At 40.6% G+C, this 25897-nt stretch overlaps 1 protein-coding gene across 2 annotated transcripts in view; it reads right to left on the bottom strand.

Annotated features, from left to right (window-relative positions):
• The window catches only part of mrps30 (mitochondrial ribosomal protein S30), a 57737-nt gene that overhangs the window by 29479 nt on the left and 2361 nt on the right, over positions 1–25897 (bottom strand). Inside the window, exons 2-5 of one of the 2 annotated variants that reach the window (XR_011960771.1) lie at positions 17694–17839; positions 15067–15172; positions 14706–14882; positions 11174–11477 (exon numbers count right to left, since the gene is read on the bottom strand). Coding sequence is in view for 1 of the 2 variants with exons in the window: in XM_072571645.1 (XP_072427746.1) it covers positions 11188–11477; positions 14706–14882; positions 15067–15172; positions 17694–17839 (719 nt within the window). In the remaining variant the exon portion in view is untranslated. Of the gene's footprint in view, positions 1–7472; positions 11478–14705; positions 14883–15066; positions 15173–17693; positions 17840–25897 lie in introns of those variants that run through there. The other variant, XM_072571645.1, reaches the window with a different exon arrangement.

A 25897-nucleotide genomic window follows, 5' to 3' on the forward strand; every position in this document is an offset into this window, starting at 1 on the left:
TCTATTGTGTTCGGGGATTCTGTAGTCCGAGGTACAGACAGACATTTCTGTGGCCAGCAGAGAAAAAGCAGAATGGTGTATTGTTTCCTTGGTGCCAGGATCAAGGATGTCTCAGAGACGATGCAGAATGTTCTCAAAGGGGAGAGGGGCCAGCAAGAGGTCATTGTCCACATTGGAATCAATGACATAGGAAGGGAAAAGGTTGAGATTCTGAAGGGAGATTACAGAGAGTTAGGCAGAAATTTAAAAAGGAGGTCCTCAAGGGTAGTAATATCTGGATTACTCCCAGTGCTATGAGCGAGTGAGGGCAGGAATAGGAGGATACAGCATGCATGGCTGAGGATCTGGTGTATGGGAGGATTCACATTTTTGGATCATTGGAATCTCTTTTGGGGTAGAAGTGACCTGTACAAGAAGGACGGCTTGCACCTAAATTGGAAGGGGACTAAAACACTGGCAGGGAAATCTGCTAGAACTGCTCAGGAGGATGTAAACTAGTAAGGTGGGGTGGTGGCGGGACCCAGGGAGATAATGAGGAAAGAGATCGATCTGAGACAGGTACAGCTGAGAACAGAAGTGAGTCAAACAGTCAGGGCAGGCAGAGACGAGGTATGACTAATAAATTAAACTGCATTTATTTCAATGCAAGAGTCCAAACAGGGAAGGCAGATGAACTCAGGGCATGGTTAGGAACATGGGACTGGGATATCATAGCAATTACAGAAACATGGCTCAGGGACGGGCAGGACTGGCAGCTTAATGTTCCAGGATACAAATGCTACAGGCAGAATAGAAAGAGAGGCAGGAGAGGAGGGGGAGTGGCATTATTGATAAGGGATAGCATTACAACCGTGCTGAGGGAGGATGTTCCCGGAAATACATCCAGGGAAGTTATTTGGGTGGAACTGAGAAATAAGAAAGGGATGATCACCTTATTGGGATTGTATTATAGACCCCCTAATAACCAGAGGGAAATTGAGAAACAAAGTTGTAAGGAGATCTCAGCTATCTGTAAGCTGAATAAGGTAGTTATGGTAGGGGATTTTAACTTTCCAAACATAGGCTGAGACTGCCATAATGTTAAGGGTTTAGATGGAGAGGAATTTCTTAAGTGCACACAAGACAATTTTCTGATTCAGTATGTGGATGTACCTACTAGAGAAGGTGCAAAATGTGACCTACTCTTGGGAAATAAGGCAGGGCAGGTGACTGAGGTGTCAGTGGGGGAGCACTTGGGGCCAGTGACCATAATTCTATTTGTTTTAAAATACTGATGGAAAAGGATAGACCAGATCTAAAAGTTGAAGTTCTAAATTGGAGAAGGGCCAATTTTGACGGTATTAGGTAAGAACTTTCGAAAGCTGATTAGAGGCAGACGTTCGCAGGTAAAGGGACGGCTGGAAAATGGGAAGCCTTCAGAAATGAGACAACAAGAATCCAGAGAAAGTATATTCCTGTCGGGATGAAAGGGAAGGCTGGTAGGTATAGGGAATGCTGGATGACTAAAGAAATCGAGGGTTTGATTAAGAAAAAGAAGCAAGCATATGTCAGGAAGAGTATAAAGGAAGTAGGAGTACACTTAAGAGGGAAATCAGGAGAGCAAAAAGGGGACATGAGATAGCTTTGGCAAACAGAATTAAGGGTTTTTACAAATATATTAAGGACAAAAGGGTAACTAGGGAGAGAATAGGGCCCCTCAAAGATCAGCAAAGTGGCCTTTGTGTGGAGCTGCAGAAAATGGGGAGATACTAAATTAATATTTTGCATCGGTATTTACTGTGGAAAAGGATATGGAAGATCCTTTAGGGAAATAGATGGTGACATCTTGCAAAATGTCCAGATTACAGAGGAGGAAATGCTGGATGTCTTGAAATAGTTAAAGGTGGATAAATCCCCAGGATATGATCAGGTGTACCTGAGAACTAGGGGGGAAGCTAGAGAATTGATTGCTGGGCCTCTTGCTGAGATATTTGTATCAATAGTCACAGGTGAGGTGCCGGAAGACTGGAGGTTGGCAAACGTGGTGCCACGGTTTAAGAAGGGCGGTAAAGACAAGCCAGAGAACTATAGACCGGTGAGTCTGACCTCAGTGGTGGGCAAGTTGTTGGAGGGAATCCTGAGGGACAGGATGTACATGTATTTGGAAAGGTAAGGACTGATTAGGGATAGTCAACATGGCTTTGTGCGTGGGAAATCATGTCTCACAAACTTGTTTGAGTTTTTTGAAGAAGTAACAAAGATTTATGAGGGTAGAGCAGTAGATATGATCCATATGGACTTCAGTAAGGCGTTCGACAAGGTTCCCCATGGGAGACTGATTAGCAAGGTTAGAGCTCATGGAATACAGGGAGAACTAGCCATTTGGATACAGAATTGGCTCAAAGGTAGAAGACAAAGGGTGGTGGTGGAGAGTTGTTTTTCAGTTGGAGGCCTGTGACCAATGGAGTGCCACAGGATCGGTGCTGGGTCCTCTACGTTTTGTCAATTACATAAATGATTTGGATGCAATCATAAGAGGTACAAGTAGTAAGTTTGCAGATGACACCAAAATTGGAGGTGTAGTGGACAGGGAAGAGGGTTACCTCACATTACAACAGGATCTGGACCAGATGGGCCAATGGGCTGAGAAGTGGCAGATGGAGTTTAATTCAAATAAAAGCAAGGTGCTGCATTTTGGGAAAGCAAATCTTAGCAGAACTTATACACTTAATGGTAAGGTACTAGGGAGTGTTGCTGAACAAAGAGACTTTGGAGTGCAGGTTCATAGCTCCTTGAAAGTGGAGTTGCAGGTAGACAGGATAGTGAAGGCTGCATTTGGTATGCTTTCCTTTATTGGTCAGAGTATTGAGTATAGGAGTTAGGAGGTTGTGTTGCAGCTGTACAGGACATTGATTAGGCCACTGTTGGAATATTGTGTGCATTTCTGGTCTCCTTCCTATTGGAAAGATGTTGTGAAACTTGAAAGGGTTCAGAAAAGATTTACAAGGATGTTGCCAGGGTTAGAGGATTTGAGCTATAGGGAGAGGCTGTATAGGCTGGGGCTGTTTTCCCTGGAGCGTCAGAGGCTGACGGGTGACTTTATAGAGGTTTACAAAATTATGAGGGGCATGGAGAGGGTAAATAGACAAAGTCTTTTCCCTGGGGTTGGGGAGTCGAGAACTAGAGGGCATAGGTTTTAAGGGAAAGATATAAAAGAGACCTAATGGGCAACTTTTTCACGCAGAGGGTGGTACGTGTAAGGAATGAGGTGCCAGAGGATGTGGTGGAGGCTGGTACAATTGCAACATTTAAGAGGCATTTGGATGGGTATATGAATAGGAAGGGTTTGGAGGGATATGGGCCGGGTATTGGCACGTGGGACTAGATTGGGTTGGGATATCTGGTCGGCATGGACAGGTTGGACCGAAGGGTCGGTTTCTATGCTGTACATCTCTATGACTCTAAGTCTAATCACGAGAGGTATTGAACATAAAATAACGATGCTTGAAAGCATACATTTTGGCATTATTAAACATCAAATGGTTACTCGGTTTAGAAAGTTGTGATGCTAAAAAACAAAGTTTTACTGTAGCAAATTACTTTAAGCTTATGCTGCTTCATCACCAAAAGATTTTCAAAGAAATAAGTGTCTTGATTGTAATTCTATTTGTAGTTCAAATTTTTGAAGCATCATCTGTCATGAATAGAATTTTGATTCCTAATGAGTTTTTTTTTCTTAAGCTTTCCTCTAGATAAAATTCTTTTGATTGCTTGCCAATTTCTTAGTTACTTTCAATTCTTGATCTTCGAACAAGTAAACTTGCTGTCCCCAATTCGATTACATTTAACCGATTTCTCTCTTCAGATTTCAAAGATAAATAAGTACACTCAGAAGCTGAAGTATATAGTTTTAATGGGGATTGTGATCAATGAACTGCCCGTGACATAGAACAGGCATTTTGTTTCTAGTTGCAGTTACAATCAGTTTTGCAGAACTGATCTAGTAATTTATTCTACAATGCAAATTAGTTTTATTTCGCATTAAATGCTCAGAAGTTGGGCAGAATTATACTCCATGTTAAGCTATATTGCAGCAATGAATGTTAACTAGTTATTTACTCGTTGATGCAAAGAGCAATTATCAGGAGTGCAGTACAGTATATCTGTTGTAGTAAGTCAGGTTAAAATAACTACAATATGAAAGCCACAATAGCCTGGTAACGAATGAGTAAGTTGGACTTTCTAATACTCTTCCAATGACTTAACGACACTGCAGCACTCTTTCCTGTCACTGTATCTTCCATTACTTTATATCTTTAGTTAAGTATATGGCATCAGCTTTGAAGTAGTAATTATATTAGAACAGCAACTAATAGATCTGTTACTTTAGCTGTTTGCTGCAGGAAGCAGTACCAGCAACAGCTTTTCTGGCTCCATGCTACATGTCATGCATTTAATATATGTGAAATCATCAGTTTCGATTTGGAGTCAAGATGATAAGGCAGTTATAAACCATAAGACCACAAGACCAAAAGACCAAAAGCCATAAGTAGGAGGAAGGCCGTTGAGCCCTTTGAGGCTATTTAACTTTCAATTAGATAATGGCTGATCAGATAATCCTCATATCCACTTTCCTGTATTTTCTCCGGAACCCTCAATCACCCTATTGATCAAGAATTTATCTGTCTCAGCTTTAAACATGCACAAGGACTCTACCCCACAGCTGTATGTATCAAGGAGTTCCAAAGTCTGAATCCTCAGAGAAAAGAAATGTTTCTTCAAGTTTTAAATTGATATCCCTTTATTCTGAGATGATGCCCTCTAGTCCTAGACTCGCCCCATGAGGTGAAACATCCTCTGATTATTTACCATCAAGCCCCTTAAGAATCAATGTTTCAATGCGCCCCAATCTACTGAGCCTTTGCTCATAAGACAATCCTTCCATACCAGAAATCATACGAATAATTTTCTCTGAAATAGATCAGATGAAATGGTATCTTTCCTTAAATACGTGGACCAAGATGTAGTACTCCAGATGTAGTCTCACCAGCACCTTGTAGAGTTGCAGAAAGACGTCCCAATTCTTATATCCAATGTCCTTGAAATAAAGGCCATCATTCCATTAGCCTTCCTAAGCTGTACCTGTGTCCTAGCTTTGTGTTTTGTGCACAAGTCTCTTAATGTTGTAGCTTTCTGAATTTTTTATATTTAAATATGTTCTTTTGATCTCCCTTCCAACATGAACATCTTCACATTTCCTCACAATGTACTCCATTTACCCAACTTTTTTTACCTCAATTACTTGCTGTATCAAAATGAGTTTAACAGATTTAAAAATCAGGATTTTACGTTTAATTTAGATTCAAATTGCAAGATAACGCAGTGAGAAGTGCATAAGTGCATCTGGTGTAGGATTTAAGGAGAATGTTGTGACCAACACTTGAATAACTAACAGTTGAGAAGACAGGCTCCACATTAGCATGAGTCACAAATACCAATGCTTTTGGGAGACAGTGATGAATTCAATAGATCGGTAAACCCACAGCCCAGACTAATGCTCGGACACATGGATTCAATTCTCACCACAGCAATGGGGTGGAATTCAAATTCAATTAAAAAATCTGAAATTGAAAGCTACTGTCAGTGAAGGTAACAGTGAAAATATTCATTTATTGTCATAAAAACCCATCTTGTTCACTATTGTCTTTTATGTAGAGACATTTGCTGTCCTTACCCAGTCTGGTCTATGTGTGAATCCAGACCTATAGTAATGTAAATATTCTCGGTAATGGTGCAGCAAACCACTCAGTTCAAATAGATTATAGGCACAATATTTGGCCTTGTCAACAACACCTACAACCCATGTAAGAATAAAAAAAAGCGGATCAGACAGCAGTTATTTCATTGGACATTTGATCATTTTGGACAATCAAGCTGATGAAAGATTTAAAAAGATCATTATTTCCGTTAGAGATGCTGCCTGACTTCAAATTTCTGTTTCTATTTCAGATTTCCAACCTATGCAGTATTTGGTTTTAAAGCAGATTAGAATACTCCCAAGACATTATGAAATCACACTGGAAATCTGCACAATTGCGTTATAAAATCAATTTAAAAATTGTGGTATAATCATACCTAAGGGTTAAGATTCAAAGCCAAGTATCCCTTTACAAATTTTGATTTTAATCACTGGCTTTAGAATCAAGAAGAATGAATTACTGTTACCAAAAGTTTTGATGACTGACCAGACACCTTGATGTCAGCCAGAAAATCTGATCATGGGCACTCATTGGTAGCCACCAGTATTCCTCCCTTCCACAATTTTATGGGTGTCAGCCAATTATGTAACTAAACACCAGGGTTACTGTCCTATTTAAAATGGCACCTGCCTCAGCAGTGCCAATAGAAACAGTGGTCACTTGAGGCTGCAAACCTCCTCTATGATTTCAAAAATAATTATCTCATAGCTGTTGGAAAAGAAATCCCCACTCTGGGAATTGCTATTTTGGTGCTCGACCAGAAGCTATTTCCACAAGGAGGGACTCAATCTTAGTGGCAGCCAGGGCACCCAGAAGAGTAGCAACTCAGTTTTAGTTTAGGCTGAAGGAATACAAAGAAAGTCACATATTTACCTGTTGTCTTCACTTCAGCTCACACTGGCTTGTACTATCCTAGAATTGTAAATAAGGTATTGCCTACATTTTCCATGACCTATATTTAATATCTTAACTACCTACAGGGCAGCATGCTGGCTCAGTGGTCAACACTGCTGCCTCAGTACCAGCCTCCCAGGTTCAGTTCCAGCCTTTGGTTACTGTCTGTGTGGAGCTTGTATATTCTCCCCCATATCTGTGTGGGTTTCTGCTGGGTGCTCTGGTTTCCTCCCACTGTCAAGCACATGTAAATTAAGTGGGTTGGCCATGCTAAATTATCCATAATGTCCAGGGATATACAGACTAGATGGATTAGCCACAGCATGAGAGAGATGACAGGGATAGGGTAGATATCTGGGTGAGAGGTCTTTGGAGGGTCAGGGATGGACCAATGGCCTCTTTCTGCACTATGGGGATTCTGGGCCTACTGCCTGAATATGACAGCAAATTGCTGCACTCGAACACAGCAATGACTGAACATTAAATTACAATGCACTATTTTAGAGGTGAGTCAACAGACCTTAACACTGACCCAAATATGTTGGATTTAAAAAAAATGTCCAGCTGTTTCAGAACTGTATTTGGATTAATGTATCCAGTGGAATTAGAAAAAGGTGAATGTCAGTCTCCACAGTAAAAATAAAAGCCTTTTCATAGATTTCATTCACCTGTGTAGTGGAAATTAGTACAGTATTACAATTGTGAAAAATGAATTAGCAAAACAAAAGGAAAGGAATTTCAATTTCGAATGACATGAAATTGAAAATGCATTTTTCTGCTTAAGTGCCAAACCATTCTAATAAATACCAACCATAAGGTCAGCAAATAAAAGTTCTCAACTTGCATTAAAATGATTTTTTTTTAATCAAGTTGACAAATAAACCATGCATATTCTCATTGTATTGTAAAATACAATTTGCAATTTTTTTCCACCAATGCAACTGATTGTACCTTGCCCTACAACACAATTGATCAACGATAAGCAAATATATACAGAAAGTAAAGCCAGCACAGTCTAATTGAATAGTCATGCTTTAGTCACCAAATCAATGTTGTTATATTCCTACGGCATAAACATGAAGAATGTGGTTTGACATCAAAATCAGGTGGCACCTGCATTTTCTAATGCAGTGGTACATTCATTGCTTTTGCAAGTTTGCATACTTGCAGCTGCTTATTTGCTTGCTTTTCAATTATCAAACAAAACTAATATTCCCCTTTGTAAACCGAACAACTTAAGGTAATTTATCTGTTATCATCATTTCACAAGTGCAATTTTAAGAATTATTGCATCGGAGGAAAAACTCTTGAACAGTTCTTAATCTTTCAAGGCTCTGGATGATATGGACTAGAGAAATAATTTGGTAGAATTGAGAGATGTCGAGCAAGGCCTTTCTCGATATTAAGAGCAAGTCACATTTTCGAGCGAAGACCAGATGTTGAGACAAGACTCTTGACATAACAGGAGCAAAGGTAGGCCTTTCAACTCTGTTCTGCCATATAGGTAAGGTAAGGTGATAGCCTAGTGGTAATATTGCTAGACTACTAATCCAGAAACTCGTTCAATATTCTGGGGAATCAAGGTCAAATCCCACCACGGTAAATGGTAGAATTTGAATTTTGAAAAGAATCTGGAATTAAGAATCTACTGATGACCATGAAACCATTCACTGCCAATTCGCCCATGCAAACCAGGTTTCCAAAACGAAACTACTCTCATTTCCCTGTGTTTGGCCCATTTCCTTCTACGTTTCCTACCAAAGAGTGCAACCCCTTATTCTGAGATTATGTCCTCTGGTCCTAGATTCTCCCACGAGGAAACAACCTTTCTTCATCTACCCTATGAAGCCCTTAAAGAATTTTGTATGTTTTAATAAGATCAACTCTCATTCTTGTAGCTCCAAACAAGTACTGGCCCAATCTTCTCGACTTCTTTGCATAAAATAGTCCGTCCATACTTGGTATCAGCATACTGATCCTTCTCTGGACTGCCACCAATACCAGTTTATCTTTTCTTAGATACAGGGCCCAAAACTGTTCACAGTATCACAGCAAAGTTGACTAGCGCCTTGTATAGTTTTAGCAAAACCTCCTTACTTTCATACTTAATTAGCTTTGAAATAAAGCCCAGATTCCATTTGTCTTCCCTATTACCCACTGAACCTGGATGCTAGCATGGACTTGGTGTCCCGAATCCCTATTCCATAGTTTTTTGCAGTCTTTCTCAGTTAAAACAATATCCAGATCCTCTTCCTGCCAACATATATAACCTCACATTTCCCCACATTCTATTCCATCTGCCATGTTTACTAACGAGCGGCCGATTAACAGGGACTTTTGCTCATTATCACCCTCATTTTTGTCCTCACCTCATGAAATTCAGGCTCCCATTCTCACATCTTCTGGATAGACATTAGAAACCAAAAACTCATGACACCAGCTGACCGTTTATTCCTTCAGACCTTCTTGTTGAACACCAAGTATCAACATCCTTTGGCAAGAGTTGCACACACAGGACTATCAGGCGACCCTACCAAATTTATATTTCAGTCCCCATCCCTATCAAGCATTCTGCAAAGACCATTTGCTCTGTAACTCCCTTGTTAGCACGCATTCACTTCACATCTACCTCATGCTCACCACATCCATCTTGCCTTACATTTTAACACTTTATCTCCTCAGCCACATCTTAAAGGCTCACACAGCTTTTGGCTGGTCTTGCAGTTTGACACGCAAAGCCGAGTAGCTTGCCAGAAATCATCAGTCCAGGGGGTGGTCTTTTTGCAGAATGTCAGAGTTGTTTGGTCAATCTCACATCTGAACCATGTATGCACCAAACACTGCATGTACATCAATCAAATGGCCATTTCCCACCATACTGATGACACAATTAAGTCAAGGCCAGCCTCTAAATTTATTCTGGGGCAAAAGCACAGTCAGTAGGTCACTTGGGTGGTCAGGGTCAAAGAGTCTCTTTCTACAGTTTGGGGAGGGTGCCATTACCATACCTGTGGGTCCAGTGCAACTCGTCTGCAGAATTACAGGAAGTCAGTCAGGGAGCTGAACAGCTACCAGTTCAGGGTCACCGGACCTAAAACGTTAACTCTCATTTCTCTTCACTGATCTACCAGACCTGCTGAGCTCTTCCAGCAACTTGATTTTGTTTTCAAGTTGCTCAAGAGAATGGACCATAATCAGTCCTAGGAGTCAAACCATAAAAAGTTGAGGGATTATCAGGCTCCAATTGCTGTAGGAAGAGAGACTGGAAATAACGTACACATTGGAATCAGAAAGCTAGAATGCAGAGGGGATCACTGAAGTGGGGACAACTTAATAATATAATGCAAGGATATGATAGAACACAGGAGGGAAAGAAATCACACAGGAGGTGGTTCATCATCTGTAAGCAGCACACTAGTTTCCACAGAGAAGTGAACAATGAGATCTAGCACATTTACTTCATATGCCTGCACTGGGGCTGTAAAATCGGCAGATGAAAACTTCAGTGGACAGGTTGGGTTGGGACTGGGACTGGGAGAAGTGCAAAGACTCTGCTTCAGGAGCAACCACTGTTGCCTTCCATTATACTGTAAATAATGTGCACAATGGATGAAAATGTTTTGACCACAGCTAGAGTGGGTGACCATGTTCTGAAGACGTGGGGCTCAGAGTTCAAGCAGTGAGGCTCTTCAAATGGCAATGCATTTCATAGGCATCCATATAATGAAGCTGAAACAGCTGTTGCATGTGCTGCATTTCCATTTACAGGTTTTGAAAGCTTTCCTTATTTCACTTCATATTCTCATTTGTTCATTACAAGTTGAAATGCTCGTCTGATTCTTTTCTTGAATATTCAAAAATCTCATATCAAAAGCATCTGATTCTTCGAGGTTTACTGTACTCATTATTACTTATTACCCAACAGTCCCTCATGCATCTCCACTAGGTCAATTTGTTTAAACGTTTTCCTATGAAATTAATCCTTCTAAAGATAACTGGATGTTGGTTTAATAATTTTACTGGCCACTTGCCACTACATTTATTCCCAATGTTTTCTTGACTACTTCTCATTTTTTGATACAGGTTAGGCAAGAATACGTGCAAGTTTACATTAGATTAACATGATTTGTTTACACACACCTTCCTTACACTTTAGAAGTTGCTCAGTTATTTTGATGCTTTGCCCTAGGGACTATTTACTTTATATTTCAGATGCCTGAACATCTCCATTTCCTTTCCTATTTAGCACATCCTGATTGTAACCAATCATGCAAATAATATAGTTTTATTAGTCCCCATCAAATCTGACCTAACTATCGCAAGTCTTCTATTCAATTATCTTAACACTTAAAATGCGTGGTTAACAAGTTGGAATGGACTTTAAACAAACATTAGGGATACAGAAGATTCCCAATCATTTCATAAAAAACTTCACAAGAAAAAAATGCTGGGGCTTTTCTGAATAATGTATTTTAAGCACTTAAAACTGAAATGCTTACATATATGTACTTTCAACATGTTACAATTTTTAAAGTACTTACAAACGTTCAAAATGTTACATTCCACTTAGGTTACTTTCCACTGATTCTGGTCTATTGAGTAAGAAGCGAACAAGTAGGCTCAGGACTTCATCGTTGAACCCTATCACATTGTCGCCTTCAACAGCCTCATACAGGCGCATACTTTCTGTCCCCCAGCAAATGTTTTTGCGGTTGTTATGCTGGTCTGCACTGACAGTCAGAGCTAGGGTGTTCAATTGATAGCAAAAGAAGGAGAAATAAATTCCATCTGTAATCACAGCTTGAGAAACAAATGGTCGGGTTACATCTGCCTCACTCCAGAATCCTGAAATAACAAAAATACATCAATTTTAGAAGACTCATTTTGAACGTTAAATTTTTTATTACCTTCAGTAAAAGCTCAACTGAAAATATTTTTCACTGTTCAAAGTTATTTATGTTTTAAGATATAAGAACTAGAATATGAAACTGTTTGAACATTCTGGATTTAAAAAAGTGTACCAATTAATTACTGAATTCAATTAACTTTGGAAAGAAGCTTTTACAATACAAAACTAAATCTTTTGGTAAATTCTGTCACATACCAAAGGAGCTGTGAACATGATCAGACAGGAGCACGCCTGGGCTAGCTTCACTTGGAGATATAGTGGTGTTGTCACTCAATGGGAATCCTATTGCTCGTTAAACTGATTTTTTTTGCGACTTTCTAAATGAACAGATCAAACTGCTTTATTCCTGAAAAGTATTTTTGCAATCACATCTAGGATATTTTGCTTCTTTATAAATCTTCAATAATCATGACCAAATTAGAGATATAATTTAACTATTTAGAAGCATAATTTAATCATAACTTTGTTATTTGAGAGAGGGCCTGTTGAAAGCACACGATCAGTAAGCTTTGCACAGTCAGGAAGAAGAGATCCAGAGAGAGAGACAGCCTGACATGTAAAGTTTCTTAAAAAAAACGATAAATGTGAAAAACTTGCCCATTAGGTCCCTTTTAAACCTTTCCCCTCTCAGCCTAAACATATGCCATCTAGTTTTGGACTCCCCCACTCCAGGGAAAAGACCTGTCTATTTACCCCTCATGATTTTATAAATCTCTATGAAGGTCACCCTTCGACCTCTGACGCTCCCAGGAAAATAGCTCCAGTCTAGTCAGCCTCTCCCTTTGGCTCAAACCCTCCAACCCTGGCAACATGCTTGTAAATCTTTTCTGAACCCTTCCAAGTTCCATAACATCCTTCCTATAGCAGAGAGACCAGCGTTGCATACAATATTCCAACAGTGGCCTAACCAATGACATGTACAGCCAGAAAATCACCGAACTACTCCTATACTCAATCACTGACCAATAAAGGCAAGAACACCAAATGTTGTCTTCACTATCCTAGCTACCTGTGACTCCACTTTCAAGAAATTATAAACCTGCATGCCAATAATTCATTCGTTCACGGATACATTCATTCAATGAATCAATCTTTAGATTCATTCCTCATCAGTTCTTCTTATATTGTTCCTTAATAGTTAGAAAAGACCTGGAGCACCAGACTGCTTTTTTGAATGAAATACAAAATGTGAGGAAAGAGTGAAGTAAATGAATGTGGGTTCGGAGAGAACAAATTAAGGAAACATAATTCAAAAACAAAGCACAAAGTCATTCTGCTATAATATGTTTCGTTAATGCAAATTTGCTAGAACATGACTGACAAATTGGGAACACTGTTTCTAAAGCGCAAACTCTTTGATAAGTAACACTCCCAAAGATCTTAAAGTGTATAAGTCTTGCCCTGATTTGCCTTTCCAAAATGCAGCACCTCACATCAAAATTAAACTCCATCTGTCACTCCTTGACCCATTGGCCCATCTAATCAAGATCCCATTGTACTCTGAGGTAACCTCCTTCGCTGTCCACTATACCTCCAACTTTGGTGCCTTCTGCAAACTTACTAACCATATGTCTTATGTTCACATTCAAATTATTTATACAAATAACAAAAAGCAGTGGACCCAGCACCAATCCTTGTGGGGCACTACTAATCACAGGCCTCCAGTCTGAAAAACAACCCTCCACCATCACCCTCTGTCTTCTACCTTCAAGCCAGTTCTCTCTCTATTCCGTGTGACCTAAACTTGTTAGCCAGTCTACTATGAGGAACCTTGTTGAGCACCTTACTAAAGTCCATACAGATCATGTCCACTGCTCTGCCTTCATCAATCCTTTTTGTTAGTTCTTCAAAAAACTCAAGTTAGTGAGATATGATTTCCCAGGCTCAAAGCCACGTTAATGGTCCCTAAACAGTCCCTGCCTGTTTAAATACATGTAAATCCTGTCCCACAAGATTCCCTCCAACAACCTGACCACCAGCAATGTCAGGCTTGTTTCCACTAATACAAGACTAGGACCTGAGGGCGCAGCCTCAGAGTGAAGGGACAATTCTTTATAAATGAGATGAGAAATTACTTCAGCAAAAGGGTTGTGAATCTATAGAACTCATTGCTGCAGAAGGCTGTGGAGGCCAAGTATTGAGGGTATTTAATACAGTAATAAGTAGATTCTCCATTCGCAAGGGGATCGAGGGTAATGGGGAAAAGGCAGCAGAATAAAGTTAAGAAACATATCAGCCATGTTTAAATGACAAATAGACTCGGTTGACAGAATAGTCAAATTCTCTGGTGGTTAATTTAAAATTAGTTTCAAAATTATTAAATGAATACTAAGCATAATATCAGGCTTGCAATGACTCAGTTCACTGACTGAATTTCCTCAATAAGACAATTTATCATATTTGAAAAACCCTCTAGTAGTGAAATGCTAGCCATTAAAATTATTTAGATATCATATTGTCGTACTGAAGCATTTCAGACATTTGATGTACATTAAACATCAATTAAATGAATTGCTTGAATAGCAACATTATACTATCAAAGCTTCAGATAATGGAACAAAGATGTGCATTTGTTTCTACACCTAATTTATTAAAATGTTAAAACTACAGCCATAACTTATTCTTATCCTAACACTGAGCCTCTCCCACCAATGCCTTTCTGAAACAAAACTCCTGCAAGTGACAATAAAGCTGACTTTAAAGCAGTAAATTGGCCTGCCCAGTTGTTTTTCAATGAGGGAGTACACAAATTGAAAGGGGCAATTCTTCATCAGTTCTTCTTATATCGTTCCTTAATAGTCAAAAAAGACCCGGAGCAATCAGACTGCTTCTTCAAATAAAATACAAAATGAGAGGAATGAGTGAAGTAAATGAAGGTGGGTTCAGAGAGAACAAATTAAGGCAACATAATTCAAAAACAAGGTAAAGTCATTCTGCTATAACACGTGTTTCGTTAATGCCAATTCGCTATGACACGACTGATGAATTGAGAACACTTTCTAAAGCACAAACCTTTAAATGTGTGTTGGTTATAACGCGATTCCAGCCCTATTAGTTCTGCTATTACGTGATTTTCTTACAACACAAGGTTGCACAAGAACAGGACTACCACGTTATAGCAGAACTGACTGTATTTAATCTTTGATGAATTAGCACACTCTAACCTTGATACATTGCCTGTGCTCCAGTCCAAGCAAACAAACTTGCAATACCATTGGCACGCAAACGCACTTCAATCTGGTCAGGTAGGTTGTCTTTTATTAGTTTTTCTCTCCTCAATTTCTCAGAAGCAAAATGAAATTGGGTGTGTCCATAACAGGAAGAATCAGAAATCTTTGAACCTGTTAACAGAATACATGCAAGTGCAATTCCAGATCAGTTAGACGGGGAATGCAACACAACATAACAATTCAGTTAAATTCTATTTTCCAGTACCTTATCAAACAACCATGGTTTGGTATATAGTTTAATAAAATATTGAATTATTCAAATATGCAATGCATCCACAAATCCATTTTCACTTACCAATGAAAATATTGTTGTCATACTGCCGCTGAAATAATGGAAGTCGGCATGGTTCGACATGAATAACAGGAACATCTTCAAGAACTGAATGTTCTAAGGGCACAAACTAGGAAAAAAAGGCTTAATTTTAAAATTGCTTATTTTAAGGTTACTGCTAACTTTCAGGCATTAATAAAAAAATTTAGCATTGGCCAGATGCCAAGTTACAACATTAATTTCTTGGTGTCGGACCTAAGACAGTCTGACAATAAAGCATTGAAAAAAATAAACTAGTTTAATAGCAATAATTTAAGTTAGCATTTTAGCAATGAATAACTACGCAACTTTAAAGGCTGTGTAAATATTAATAAAATCAGAAAACAGTTTAAAGATATCAGCACCAATGAATTTTCTGATTCTGGAGCTATAAATAGAAAAACTAAAGGATAACAGGCTAAAGAATATTTTAAAAGAGTTCCTCAGTTTTTGTTATATTTGTTCACAGGATATGGGCGACATTGGCAAGGGCAGCATTTATTTCCCATACCTAACCACCCTGGAGGTGATGGGTTGCCCTGTTGAACCACTGCAACCTCTGGAGTGTAGGAATATCCAGTGCTGTAAGGACAGGAGTTCCAGGATACTGAGACATGAAAAGTATTGGAATCAGGATGGTGTGGATCTTGGAGAGAAATGTGTAGGTGGTTGTCATTTTGGATGGCAAAGATCACAGGTTTGGAAAGTGCTGTCAAAGATAGAGTCATAGGGATGCACAGCATGGAAACAGACCCTTTGGTCCAACCTGTGCACGCCGATCATATATCCCAACCCAATCTAGTCCCATCTGCCAGCACCTGGCCCATATCCCTCCAAACCATTCCTATTCATATACCCATCCAAATGCCTCTTAAATGTTGCAATTGTACCAGCCTCCACCACATTGTCTGGCAGCTCATTCCATACTCGTACTACCCTCTGCATGAAAAAGTTGCCCCTTAGGTCTCTTTTATATCTTTCCCCAAAACCTATGCCCTCTAGTTCTGGACTCCCCAACCCCAGGGAAAAGACTTTGTCTATTCATCCTATCTATGCCCCTCATAATTTTGTAAACCTCTATAAGGTCACCCGTCAGCCTCCAACACTCCAGGGAAAACAGCCCCAGCCTGTTCAGCTTCTCCCTATAGCTCAAATCCTCCAACCCTGGCAAAATCCTTGTAACTGTTTTCTGAACCATTTCAAGTTTCACAACATCTTTCCGATAGGAAGGAGACCAGAATCGCACGCAATATTCCAACAGTGGTTTAACCAATGTCCTGTACAGCTGCAACATGACCTCCTAACTCCTGTACTCAATACTCTGACGATTAACTACTTTGGTGATGTACTGCACTAATCACACTGTGCCATGGTGCATGAATGGAGTCAATGTTGGAGATAGTGGATGGAGTCCAATCAAGTAGGCTGCTGTGTCTTGGATAATGTAAAACTGAGCTTTGTTGAAGCTGCATTCATCCAAACTAGTGGAGGATATTACATCCTGACTTGTGCATTTTCAGTGACATACAGGCTGAGAGAAGGGAGGAGAGTTGATCACCACAGAACTCCCAGCCTCTAACCTGTTCTTGCAATCACAGTATTTACAGGCAGATCCTGGTCAACAGTATATTCAAGGTATTGATGAAAGGGGATTCAATAGTAATACCATTCAATCACATGGACAAATGATTGGATTTTCTCATGGCATGAACTACATTCTCGCACAAATGTCAGGCAATGTTACTTCCTGTTTATCTGCCCAAACCTGGATGTACTCCAGGTCTTGCTTTATTTGGACATTGACTATTTCAGGTTATTCTCATGGTCAATGTGCCTGCTCTTAATATGCAATAGATAAAAATTCCATATCCATTTCTCATTTGGGTGGCTTTAAGCAACAAACATAACCTCTGGTATCTGGTTCACCAATGTCCTTTCAGGAAAGAAAACTTCCATCCTTACCTGATTGGCCTGCATGCGACACAGCAATGCTGTTGACTCAATGACCTCTGAAATGGCCCCACAAAACCACATGGTTCAAGGGAAATTAAGGATGGGCAACAAATGCAAGCCTTGCCAACAATATCGACATTCCATGAAAAAACTGAAGAAAAACTTAACTCCTTAATTACAATTTTCCAAAAAAAACTCATATTAATGATCATAAATCAAAAGAAAATGAAGTGGCCTGTTAAGTTACAAAGGTACATTATTAGAACAAAATAGAAGGAACTTTACCTATACTTTGTATCAGTTAACTCATAAGTGCGTGATGCCAACATCAGTTAACTAAAGCACAGGAAACTTCCAGTTAAAACCAAACTGGAGAAGCCTTCAAGACCCTGTGAAACCTTAACTGAACTATTACCTCAGACATTAACTTGTTGGAAAAGCTCAGCAGGTCTGGCAGCATCTGTGGAGAGAAATCAGAGTTAACACTTCCAGTTCAATGACCCTTCCGCTGAGTTCTGAGGAAGGGTCACTCTGGATCCAGAACGTTAACTCTGATTTCTCTCCAAAGATTCTTCCAGACCTGCTGAGCTTTTCCAGCAATTTAAGTTTCTTGTTTCTGACTTCCAGTATCCACAGTTCTTTCAGTTTTTATTTATTACCTCAGGGAGTTGTTTAGGAACTCGAATTTGGCAGTAAGGCTGGTCATCAATCTGGAAACGAATAGGATCTACTCGCCCTTTCCGATGACCCCGAGGAACAGTTCGTTCACCCCGCAACCAGTAAAAGTTAACATCCGGTTGAAAATCTGCAAGAATAAAAATTCTTAACCTTAGCACAAACTGAGCATTACGTATTTACAATAATGCTTAGGACTTAATTGTTGTTTAAAGACAATTTGTCAAAGCTTTTTAGCTTGCAGTCATCAGAACACTGCGTAGAAATTACCAACATAAAGGGAAAACAACTTTCTACAGTACAAAAAGAATGCTGATTAGTTGATAAGTGGACACAACTTGGTAGAGATCTTGCCATATAGAACACACCAATTAGGTGCTGGATCGTGTTGTCAATGTCAGGGCTGAGGAGAATACAGAAGCAGTTAACCAGGAGTTAGACTAGTATTTTTTAAAAAAACATTTCCTGGGTAAGTCAGAACATTTTAACAGATTTTCCAAGGAATGGTAATTGCATTCAAATGCCACTCCACTGTTTTTTTTATGACTGGCAGGTCCCTTGTTTTGCAGAATTTATAGGGGTTGCAAAGGTAAATGACACTCCTTTTAAAACAGCAGTTACCATATTCTGCAATTTAAATATCTAGCATGACAAACTACTTTGACAGCTCCTGTGAAAGTGTAAGTATGTAAGCTATATGAGATGGGGTGCCAGGGCAAGAAGGTGAAGAAAGCAGAAAGGGGCTAGGAAGGTGGGGCCAGCGAGGAGGGTCAGGAGGGGGAGGGAAGAGTGAGGGGGGTGTCAGGGCTGACAGGGGAGTTGGAGGGTGGGGATCAGGGCCAGCAGGTGGATTGGGGTGACAGTCACCGCCGATTTGGGGGGGCAGTCCAGCAGGAGGGAGTTGGGGGAGGGGTGGGCTCAGGGCTGGCAGGGAGAGTGAGAGATGATTCAGGGCTGGCGGGGAGAGTGTGGGCATGGGGGTAGGGCTAGCTGGGAGAACGAGAGGGTGGGGTCAGGGATGGCAGGGAGAGTGAGGGGGGTGGTCAGGCTGGCAGGGAGTTTGAGGGTGATGGTGTCACAAAGCTAGTTCCCTTTTTCTAAAAGCTGTTCATTGTCTCAAGGAGACTCTGTCCTTGATTTTTTTTCAGAGGGGCAATAAACCAGCCAGACACCGATCAGTCTGGTTTGGCACAGAGATGAAAAAGATTTTGAGAGGCTTTGTGTTTATATGTAAACAGATGAGACTTCAGGCTAAAGTGGTCATGCTTTGGAAGGGACCTGTATGAAGAGGGGAAAGTGGTCAGCTCTTTAGCTGAGCTGAGCTGTTTTTAGTTGTCTTGAACTGCAAAGTTCAACAGGGAGCTCACTCGCTCTTTCTGCCCTTCAACCTGTAAGCATGTGTTCTATTTATACTGGGTTTTAAAAGGAGTTTGCTTGTTGGGAGTGTTGAGTGTATTCGGAAAAACATAATTAAGTCAAGTTGAATAGGCTGAGCTCTGTAGGGATTCTGTGTGTTTCATTGTGTAATGTTTGTGAATAAATTTTTTTCTGTTTTAAAATCTAGTAGTCAACCTAGCTATCTTACTCCAGGTAATTTTCATTGTACACTTACCAAAACAAATTGCAAAGTTAGGTCTAGGGCTGCCTGCTTAAGAATGTTTTAAGTGGTCTGGCCTAGTCTAGAACAGACTGGGGGCTCTTTGTGAGATTTTAAACAGCAAGTGGTAGATGCTAAGGTCTATATTTCAGGTGTTGGTTTGGTTAGGTAGACAAAGCTTGAGATAGTAATGGCTCTTTCAGTCGCCAAAAGTTTTCTGGATGTGGATGCAGTGACTTGAGGTTTTGCAAAAAGACCAACTTGCAAGAATTAGCAGAGTAATTGGAACCAGAACTGCCTGCTTCTGTGAGGAAAGGAGAGATAATTACAGCAATCGGTCAGCATTTAAATTTGCTGGAGAAACCATAAGAATCTATAGAGATGGCAAGAATTCAATTGCAAATGAAGCAGCTTGAATTCGAAGAGACCTATGGGGCAACTTTTTCACACAGAGGGTGGTAGATGTATGGAATGAGCTGCCAGAGGAAGTGGAGGAGGCTGGTACAATTGCAACATTTAACAGCATTTGGATTGGTATATGAATAAGGAGGGCTTGGAGGGAAATGGGCCAGGTGCTGGTAAGTGGGACTAGATTGGGTTGGGATATCTGGTCGGCATGGACGGGTTAGATCGAAGGGTCTGTTTCCAGGCTGTACATCTCTAGGACTCTATAAGGTAAGAGAAGCAGAAATGAAACAGTTTTATGATTAGAAGCAGAAGAGGGGGAGAAAGAGAGCGCTTTTGAACTTCAAATGCTGACACTTAAAATAGAAAGGCAGCTTAAAAAGGCTGGAGATAAAGGCTGACGGTAGGCTCAGTGAGGAATTCAAAAATTCACTGCCTGAAGTAGTGAAAACTCAGGTGGAAGAGCGGAGAGTTAAAACAGCAAGGTTAGTAGCTGAAGTGGCTGATGATTATGAGCTGACCCATAAACACAGTTTGACTTCCAGTTTCGGTCCGTGAGGGATAGAAATTGGGATAAAGAGAAATCCTTTCATGGAAAGGGAAAGGTAGATCTCAGTGAAGATCATAAGGATAATTTACCACCTGGTAAAAATGAAACCCTTGAGGGTGACAAAGAAATTAAAAAGCTCTGATGTTTTCTTTGTAATAAAGTGGGCCACACAAAATCACACTGTTGGACTAGGAGAAAGCCAGATACAGGAAAACCAGACAAGCCTGGAAGTTTTGTTGGACTAGAAACAAAAAATACAAGGGAAGTTAGACAATTGCCTCAGAGTGTACAAGATGATCAGAGGTTGATTAAGGAGCAAGTCCCTCATCTGCTTAAAAAATATACATGCAAAGGTAAAGTTTATTCACATAGGCCAGGAGTAATAGGTAAGGAAGTTACAATATTAAGGACATAGGATCCTCTCAGTGTGTAATGCTGAGGGATGAGGAGATACATACTCCTGAGACTATTGCCATAGAAGGTACTGGTAACAGGAATTCATGGTGAGACAAAAAATACTCAATTATGTAAAGTGAGGCTAGAGAGTCCAGGGAAGAGTGGAGAATTTGTGGTAGGAGTAGTGGACAAACTCTCAGCTCCAAGAATACAATCTGTCCTTGCAAATGATACAGCTGTTTCACCAGTACGCATTCTGCCTACTCTAATTGAAAAGCCTGTGGAGACACAGGTAACTGAGAAATGAAAGACCTTTATCGAGGAATTTTCCCTGATTGTGTGCTCACAAGATCACAGAGGCACAAGTTAAATGAGGAGAAATCAAAAGGCACAGATAAGGAAGTTGACGTAGTGTTATCCAAAACTTTCTTTGATCGGGTAAGTGGAACAGAGAAGGAGCAAATAGGTAAACATGCAAGTATTGTTAGCTCTGCTAAGCTGACTGAAATACAGCAGAAAGATAGAGTTAAAACAGTTATATCAAAAGGCATTTACAAAGAAAATGAATGCATTCCTGTGTGTTATTACGTAACAAATGATGTCTTAATGAGGAAATGAAGATCATCACACATTCAAGCAGATGAAAAATGGGCAGAGATTCAGCAAATTGTTGTGCCAGTAGGGTATAGAAAGGTGATGCTACTACTTGGAGGTCATTTAGAAGTGAGGAAAACACAAGCTAAAATACAAAGACATTTTTACTGGTCTGGACTACATAAAGATGTAACTGAATTTTGCCAGACGCATCATATATGTCAGCTAATTGGAAAACTACAGACAGTAATAAAACCTGTACCTTTAATACCTATTCCAATATTGGAGGAACCTTTCACAAGAGTCGTGATTGATTGCGTAGGTCCCCTACCTCAAACAAAACGTGGGAATAAGTATTTATTAACAATAATGGATGTGTCAACTAGATTTTCAGAGACAACCCCATTACATATCACCGCTAAAAGGGTTGTAGAAATATACTTAAATTTTATTTACTAGACACAGACTTCCAATAGAGAGCCACTCAGATCAAGGATCAAACTTCACATCCAAACTATTCAAAGAGATGATGGATAACTTGGGAATAAAGCAATTCAAATCTCAGGGAGCGCTAGAGAGATGGCATCAAACACTGAAGAATCATCTTGAGGACTTATGGTAGGAATTATCCAGATGATTGGGATAAGGGAATTCCATTTGCACTTTTTGCAATCGGAGATGCACCAATGAATTAACCAAATTCAGTCATTTGAATTAATGTTTGGGTAAGATTAAAGAGAAATTAGTAAGTCAGAATTCAGAGACCACCCATTTGGACTATGTGTCAAATTTTAGAGAACGATTAAATAGAGCTGGAGAGTTGAGTTGACAGCATGCAATGAAACAAGAAGCAGATAAGGAATCTCAAATTCACAATTTTGCAATTGGGGATAAGGTATTGGTGTTACTTCCAGTGACAGGTGAGCCTTTAAAAGTAAGGTTTAGTGGACCATATCAAATTGAGAGGAAATTGAATGAGGTGAACTACTTGATAAGGATTCCAGACAGGAAGAAATCTCAGTGTATCATGTGAATATGCTCAAAAGATATTTTGATAAGGAAGGAAAGCAAGAGGAGGTGTCAATGATTACAGCACAGAAGGAAGAACCAGGTTCAGAGGATTCTGAATTGGACATTCCTCAAGTCAAATTGGATAATGAGGAAGTTGTCAAAAAATTGGGGTAAATATTTGAGTTACCATCCACAAGAAAATCGAAATGACCTGAAAGAATTATCATCACATGGGGAGATATGCGGAAATAAACTGGGAGTACTAACCTAATTCTGCATGATGCAGAGATAGGAGATGCTGTTCCGATTAAGCAACATCCTTATAGACATAACCCTCTAAAGTTGGCACAGGTTCAGAAAGATATAGAGCACATGCCCCAGGATGGCATAATCAAAGTGAGTTACAGTGACTAGAGCTGACCCATAGAAATTGCTAATTAGAAATGGTATAACGGCTGCAGAAAGGCAGTTCGAGGGGGATCTGCCTTTGGAGTCAGAAATAGGAAAGGAGCAGTCACCTTGTTGGGTGTTTACTATAGGCCCCCCAATAGCAGCAGAGATGTGGAGAAACAGATTGGGAAACAGATTTTGGAAAGGTGCAGAAGCCACAGGGTAATACTCATGGGCGATTTCAACTTCCCAAATATTGATTGGAAGCTCTTTAGATCAAGTAGATTGGATGGGGCGGTGTTTGTGCAGTGTGTCCAGGAAGCTTTTCTAACTCAGTATGTAGATTGTCCGACCAGCAGGGAGACCATATTGGATTTGGGACTTGGTAACGAACCGGGACAAGTGATGGGCTTGTTAGTGGGTGAGCATTTTGGTGATGGTGACCACAATTCTGGTTATGGAGAGAGATAGGTGCATGCAACAGGGCAGGTTTCACAACTGGGGGAAGGGTAAATATGATGCTGCAAGACAGGATCTAAGGAGCATAAATTGGGAGCATAGGCTGTCAGGGAAAGATATCGTTGAAATACGGAACTTTTTCAAGGAACAGATATGACATGTCCTTGATATGTATGCACCTGTCAGGCAGGAAAGAAATGGTCGTGTGAGGGAACCTTGGTTGACGAGGGAGGTTGAATGTCTTGTAAGGAGGAAGAAGGAGGCTTGCATAAGGTTGAGGAAACAAGGTTCAGACAGAGCCTTGGAGGGATACAGGATAGCCAGGAGGCAGCTGAAGAAAGGGATTAGGAGAACTAAGAGAGGGCATGAAAAATCTTTGGCGGGTAGGATCAGGATAACCGCAAGGCCTTTTATGCGTATGTGAGAAACATGAGAGTGACGAGAACGAGGGTAGGTCCGATCAAGGCAGTAGCGAGAGACTGTGTATTGAGTCGGAAGAGATAGGAGAGGTCTTGAATGAGTACTTTTCTTCAGTATTTACAAATGAGAGGGACCGTATAGTTGAAGAGGAGAGTATGAAACGGACTGGTAAGCTAGAGGAGATACTTGTTAGGAAGGAAGATGTGTTGGGCATTTTGAAAAACCTGAGGACAGACAAGTCCCCTGGGCCTGACGGGATATATCCTAGGATTATGTGGGAAGTAAGAGAACCGTTGGCAATGATCTTTTCGTCTTCACTGTCAATGGGGGTGGTGCCAAGGGACTGGAGAGTGGCGAATGTTGTGCCCCTGTTCAAAAAAGAGAATAGGGAAAGTCCCGGAAATTACAGGCCAGTTAGTCTTACTTCGGTGGTAGACAAAGTAATGGAAAGGGTACTGAGGGATAGGATTTATGAGTATCTGGAAAGACACTGCTTGATTAAGGACAGCCAGCACGGATTTGTGAGGGGTAGGTCTTGCCTTACAAGTCTTATTGAATTCTTTGAGGAGGTGACCAAACATGTGGATGAGGGTAGAGCAGTGGATGTAGTGTACATGGATTTTAGTAAGGCATTTGATAAGGTTTCCCATGGTAGGCTTATGCAGAAAGTCAGGAGGCATGGGATAGTGGGAGGTTTGGCCAGTTGGATAGAGAACTGGCGAACCGGTCGAAGTCAGAGTGTGGTGGTAGATGGTAAATATTCAGCCTGGAGTCCAGGTACAATTGGAGTTCCGCAGGGATCAGTTCTGGGTCCTCTGCTGTTTGTAATTTTTATTAATGACTTGGAAGACGGAGTCGAAGGGTGGGTCAGTAAATTTGCAGACGATACGAAGATTGGTGGAGTTGTGGATAGTGAGGAGGGCTGTTGTCGGCTGCAAAGGGACTTAGATATGATGCAGAGCTGGGCTGAGGAGTGGCAGATGGAGTTCAACCCTGTCAAGTGTGAGGTTGTCCATTTTGGAAGGACAAATAAGAATGCGGAATACAGGGTTAACGGTAGGGTTCTTAGTAAGGTGGAGGAGCAGAGAGATCTTGGGGTCTATGTTCATAGATCTTTGAAAGTTGCCACTCAGGTGGATAGAGTTTGTAAGAAGGCTTATGGTGTATTAGCGCTCATTAGCAGAGGGATTGAATTCAAGAGTCGTGAGGTGATGTTGCAGCTGTATAGGACCTTGGTAAGGCCACATTTGGAGTACTGTGTGCAGTTCTGGTCGCCTCATTTTAGGAAAAATGTGGAAGCTTTGGAGAGGGTGCAGAGATTTACTAGGATGTTGTCTGGAATGGAGAATAGGTCGTACGAGGATAGGTTGAGAGTGCTAGGCCTTTTCTCATTGAAACGGAGAAGGATGAGGGGTGACTTGATAGAGGTTTATAAGATGATCAGGGGAATAAATAGAGTAGACAGTCAGAGACTTTTTCTCCGGGTACAACAGAGTGTTACAAAGAGACATAAATTGAAGGGAGGAAGGTATGGGGGGGGGGGGGGGGGGGGGGTGTCAGCGTTAGGTTCTTTACCCAGAGAGTAGTGGGGGCATGGATGCACTGCCTGTGGGAGTGGCAGAGTCAGAATCATTGGTGACCTTTAAGCGGCAATTGGATAGGTACATGGATAGGTGCTTAAGCTCGGACAAATGCTTGGCACAACATAGTGGGCCGAAGGGCCTGTTCTGTGCTGTATTGTTCTATGTTCTATGGACATGGTGCCAAAGCCAGATGATACCCAACTGTTATGTGTGGGCTGTTGCAAGTCAACACCGTTACAAAGACTGATATGTAGCCAATTCTACAGTTAGAGGACTGTGACGAAAAAGTGGGACAAGCAACTTACATTTCTAAGTTGGACTTACTCAGAGGCTACTGGCAAGTACCTCTGTCAGAGAAAGCAAAGACGATTTCAGCTTTCGTAATGCCAAATGGACTATATCAGTTCAAAGTCATGTTATTTGGTATGAAAAATGCTCCAGCCACATTTCAGAGACTGACTAATAAGGTCATTGCCAGATTACCCAACAGTGTGGTGTATTACTGATGACCTATTGATTTTTAGTCACTCATGGAAGATACATTTACAGCATCGATTGGACTTGTTCAATTGATTTCGGAAGGCAGGCTTGGTGGTAAACCTAGGTAAATGTGAATTTGCCAAAGCCCAAGTCACCTTCCTGGGCCATGTTATCGGACATGGACAAATGGCCCCACGAGATGCGAAAAGGAAAGTAATTTGGAAACTTTCCACACCATAGACAGAAAACACAGTACTACGGTTCCTGGGGTTGAGTAGATTCTATTGAAAGTTTGTGCTAAAC

This window comes from Chiloscyllium punctatum, chromosome 1 (genome assembly GCF_047496795.1).
Source record: "Chiloscyllium punctatum isolate Juve2018m chromosome 1, sChiPun1.3, whole genome shotgun sequence".
Classification (NCBI taxonomy): domain Eukaryota; kingdom Metazoa; phylum Chordata; class Chondrichthyes; order Orectolobiformes; family Hemiscylliidae; genus Chiloscyllium; species Chiloscyllium punctatum.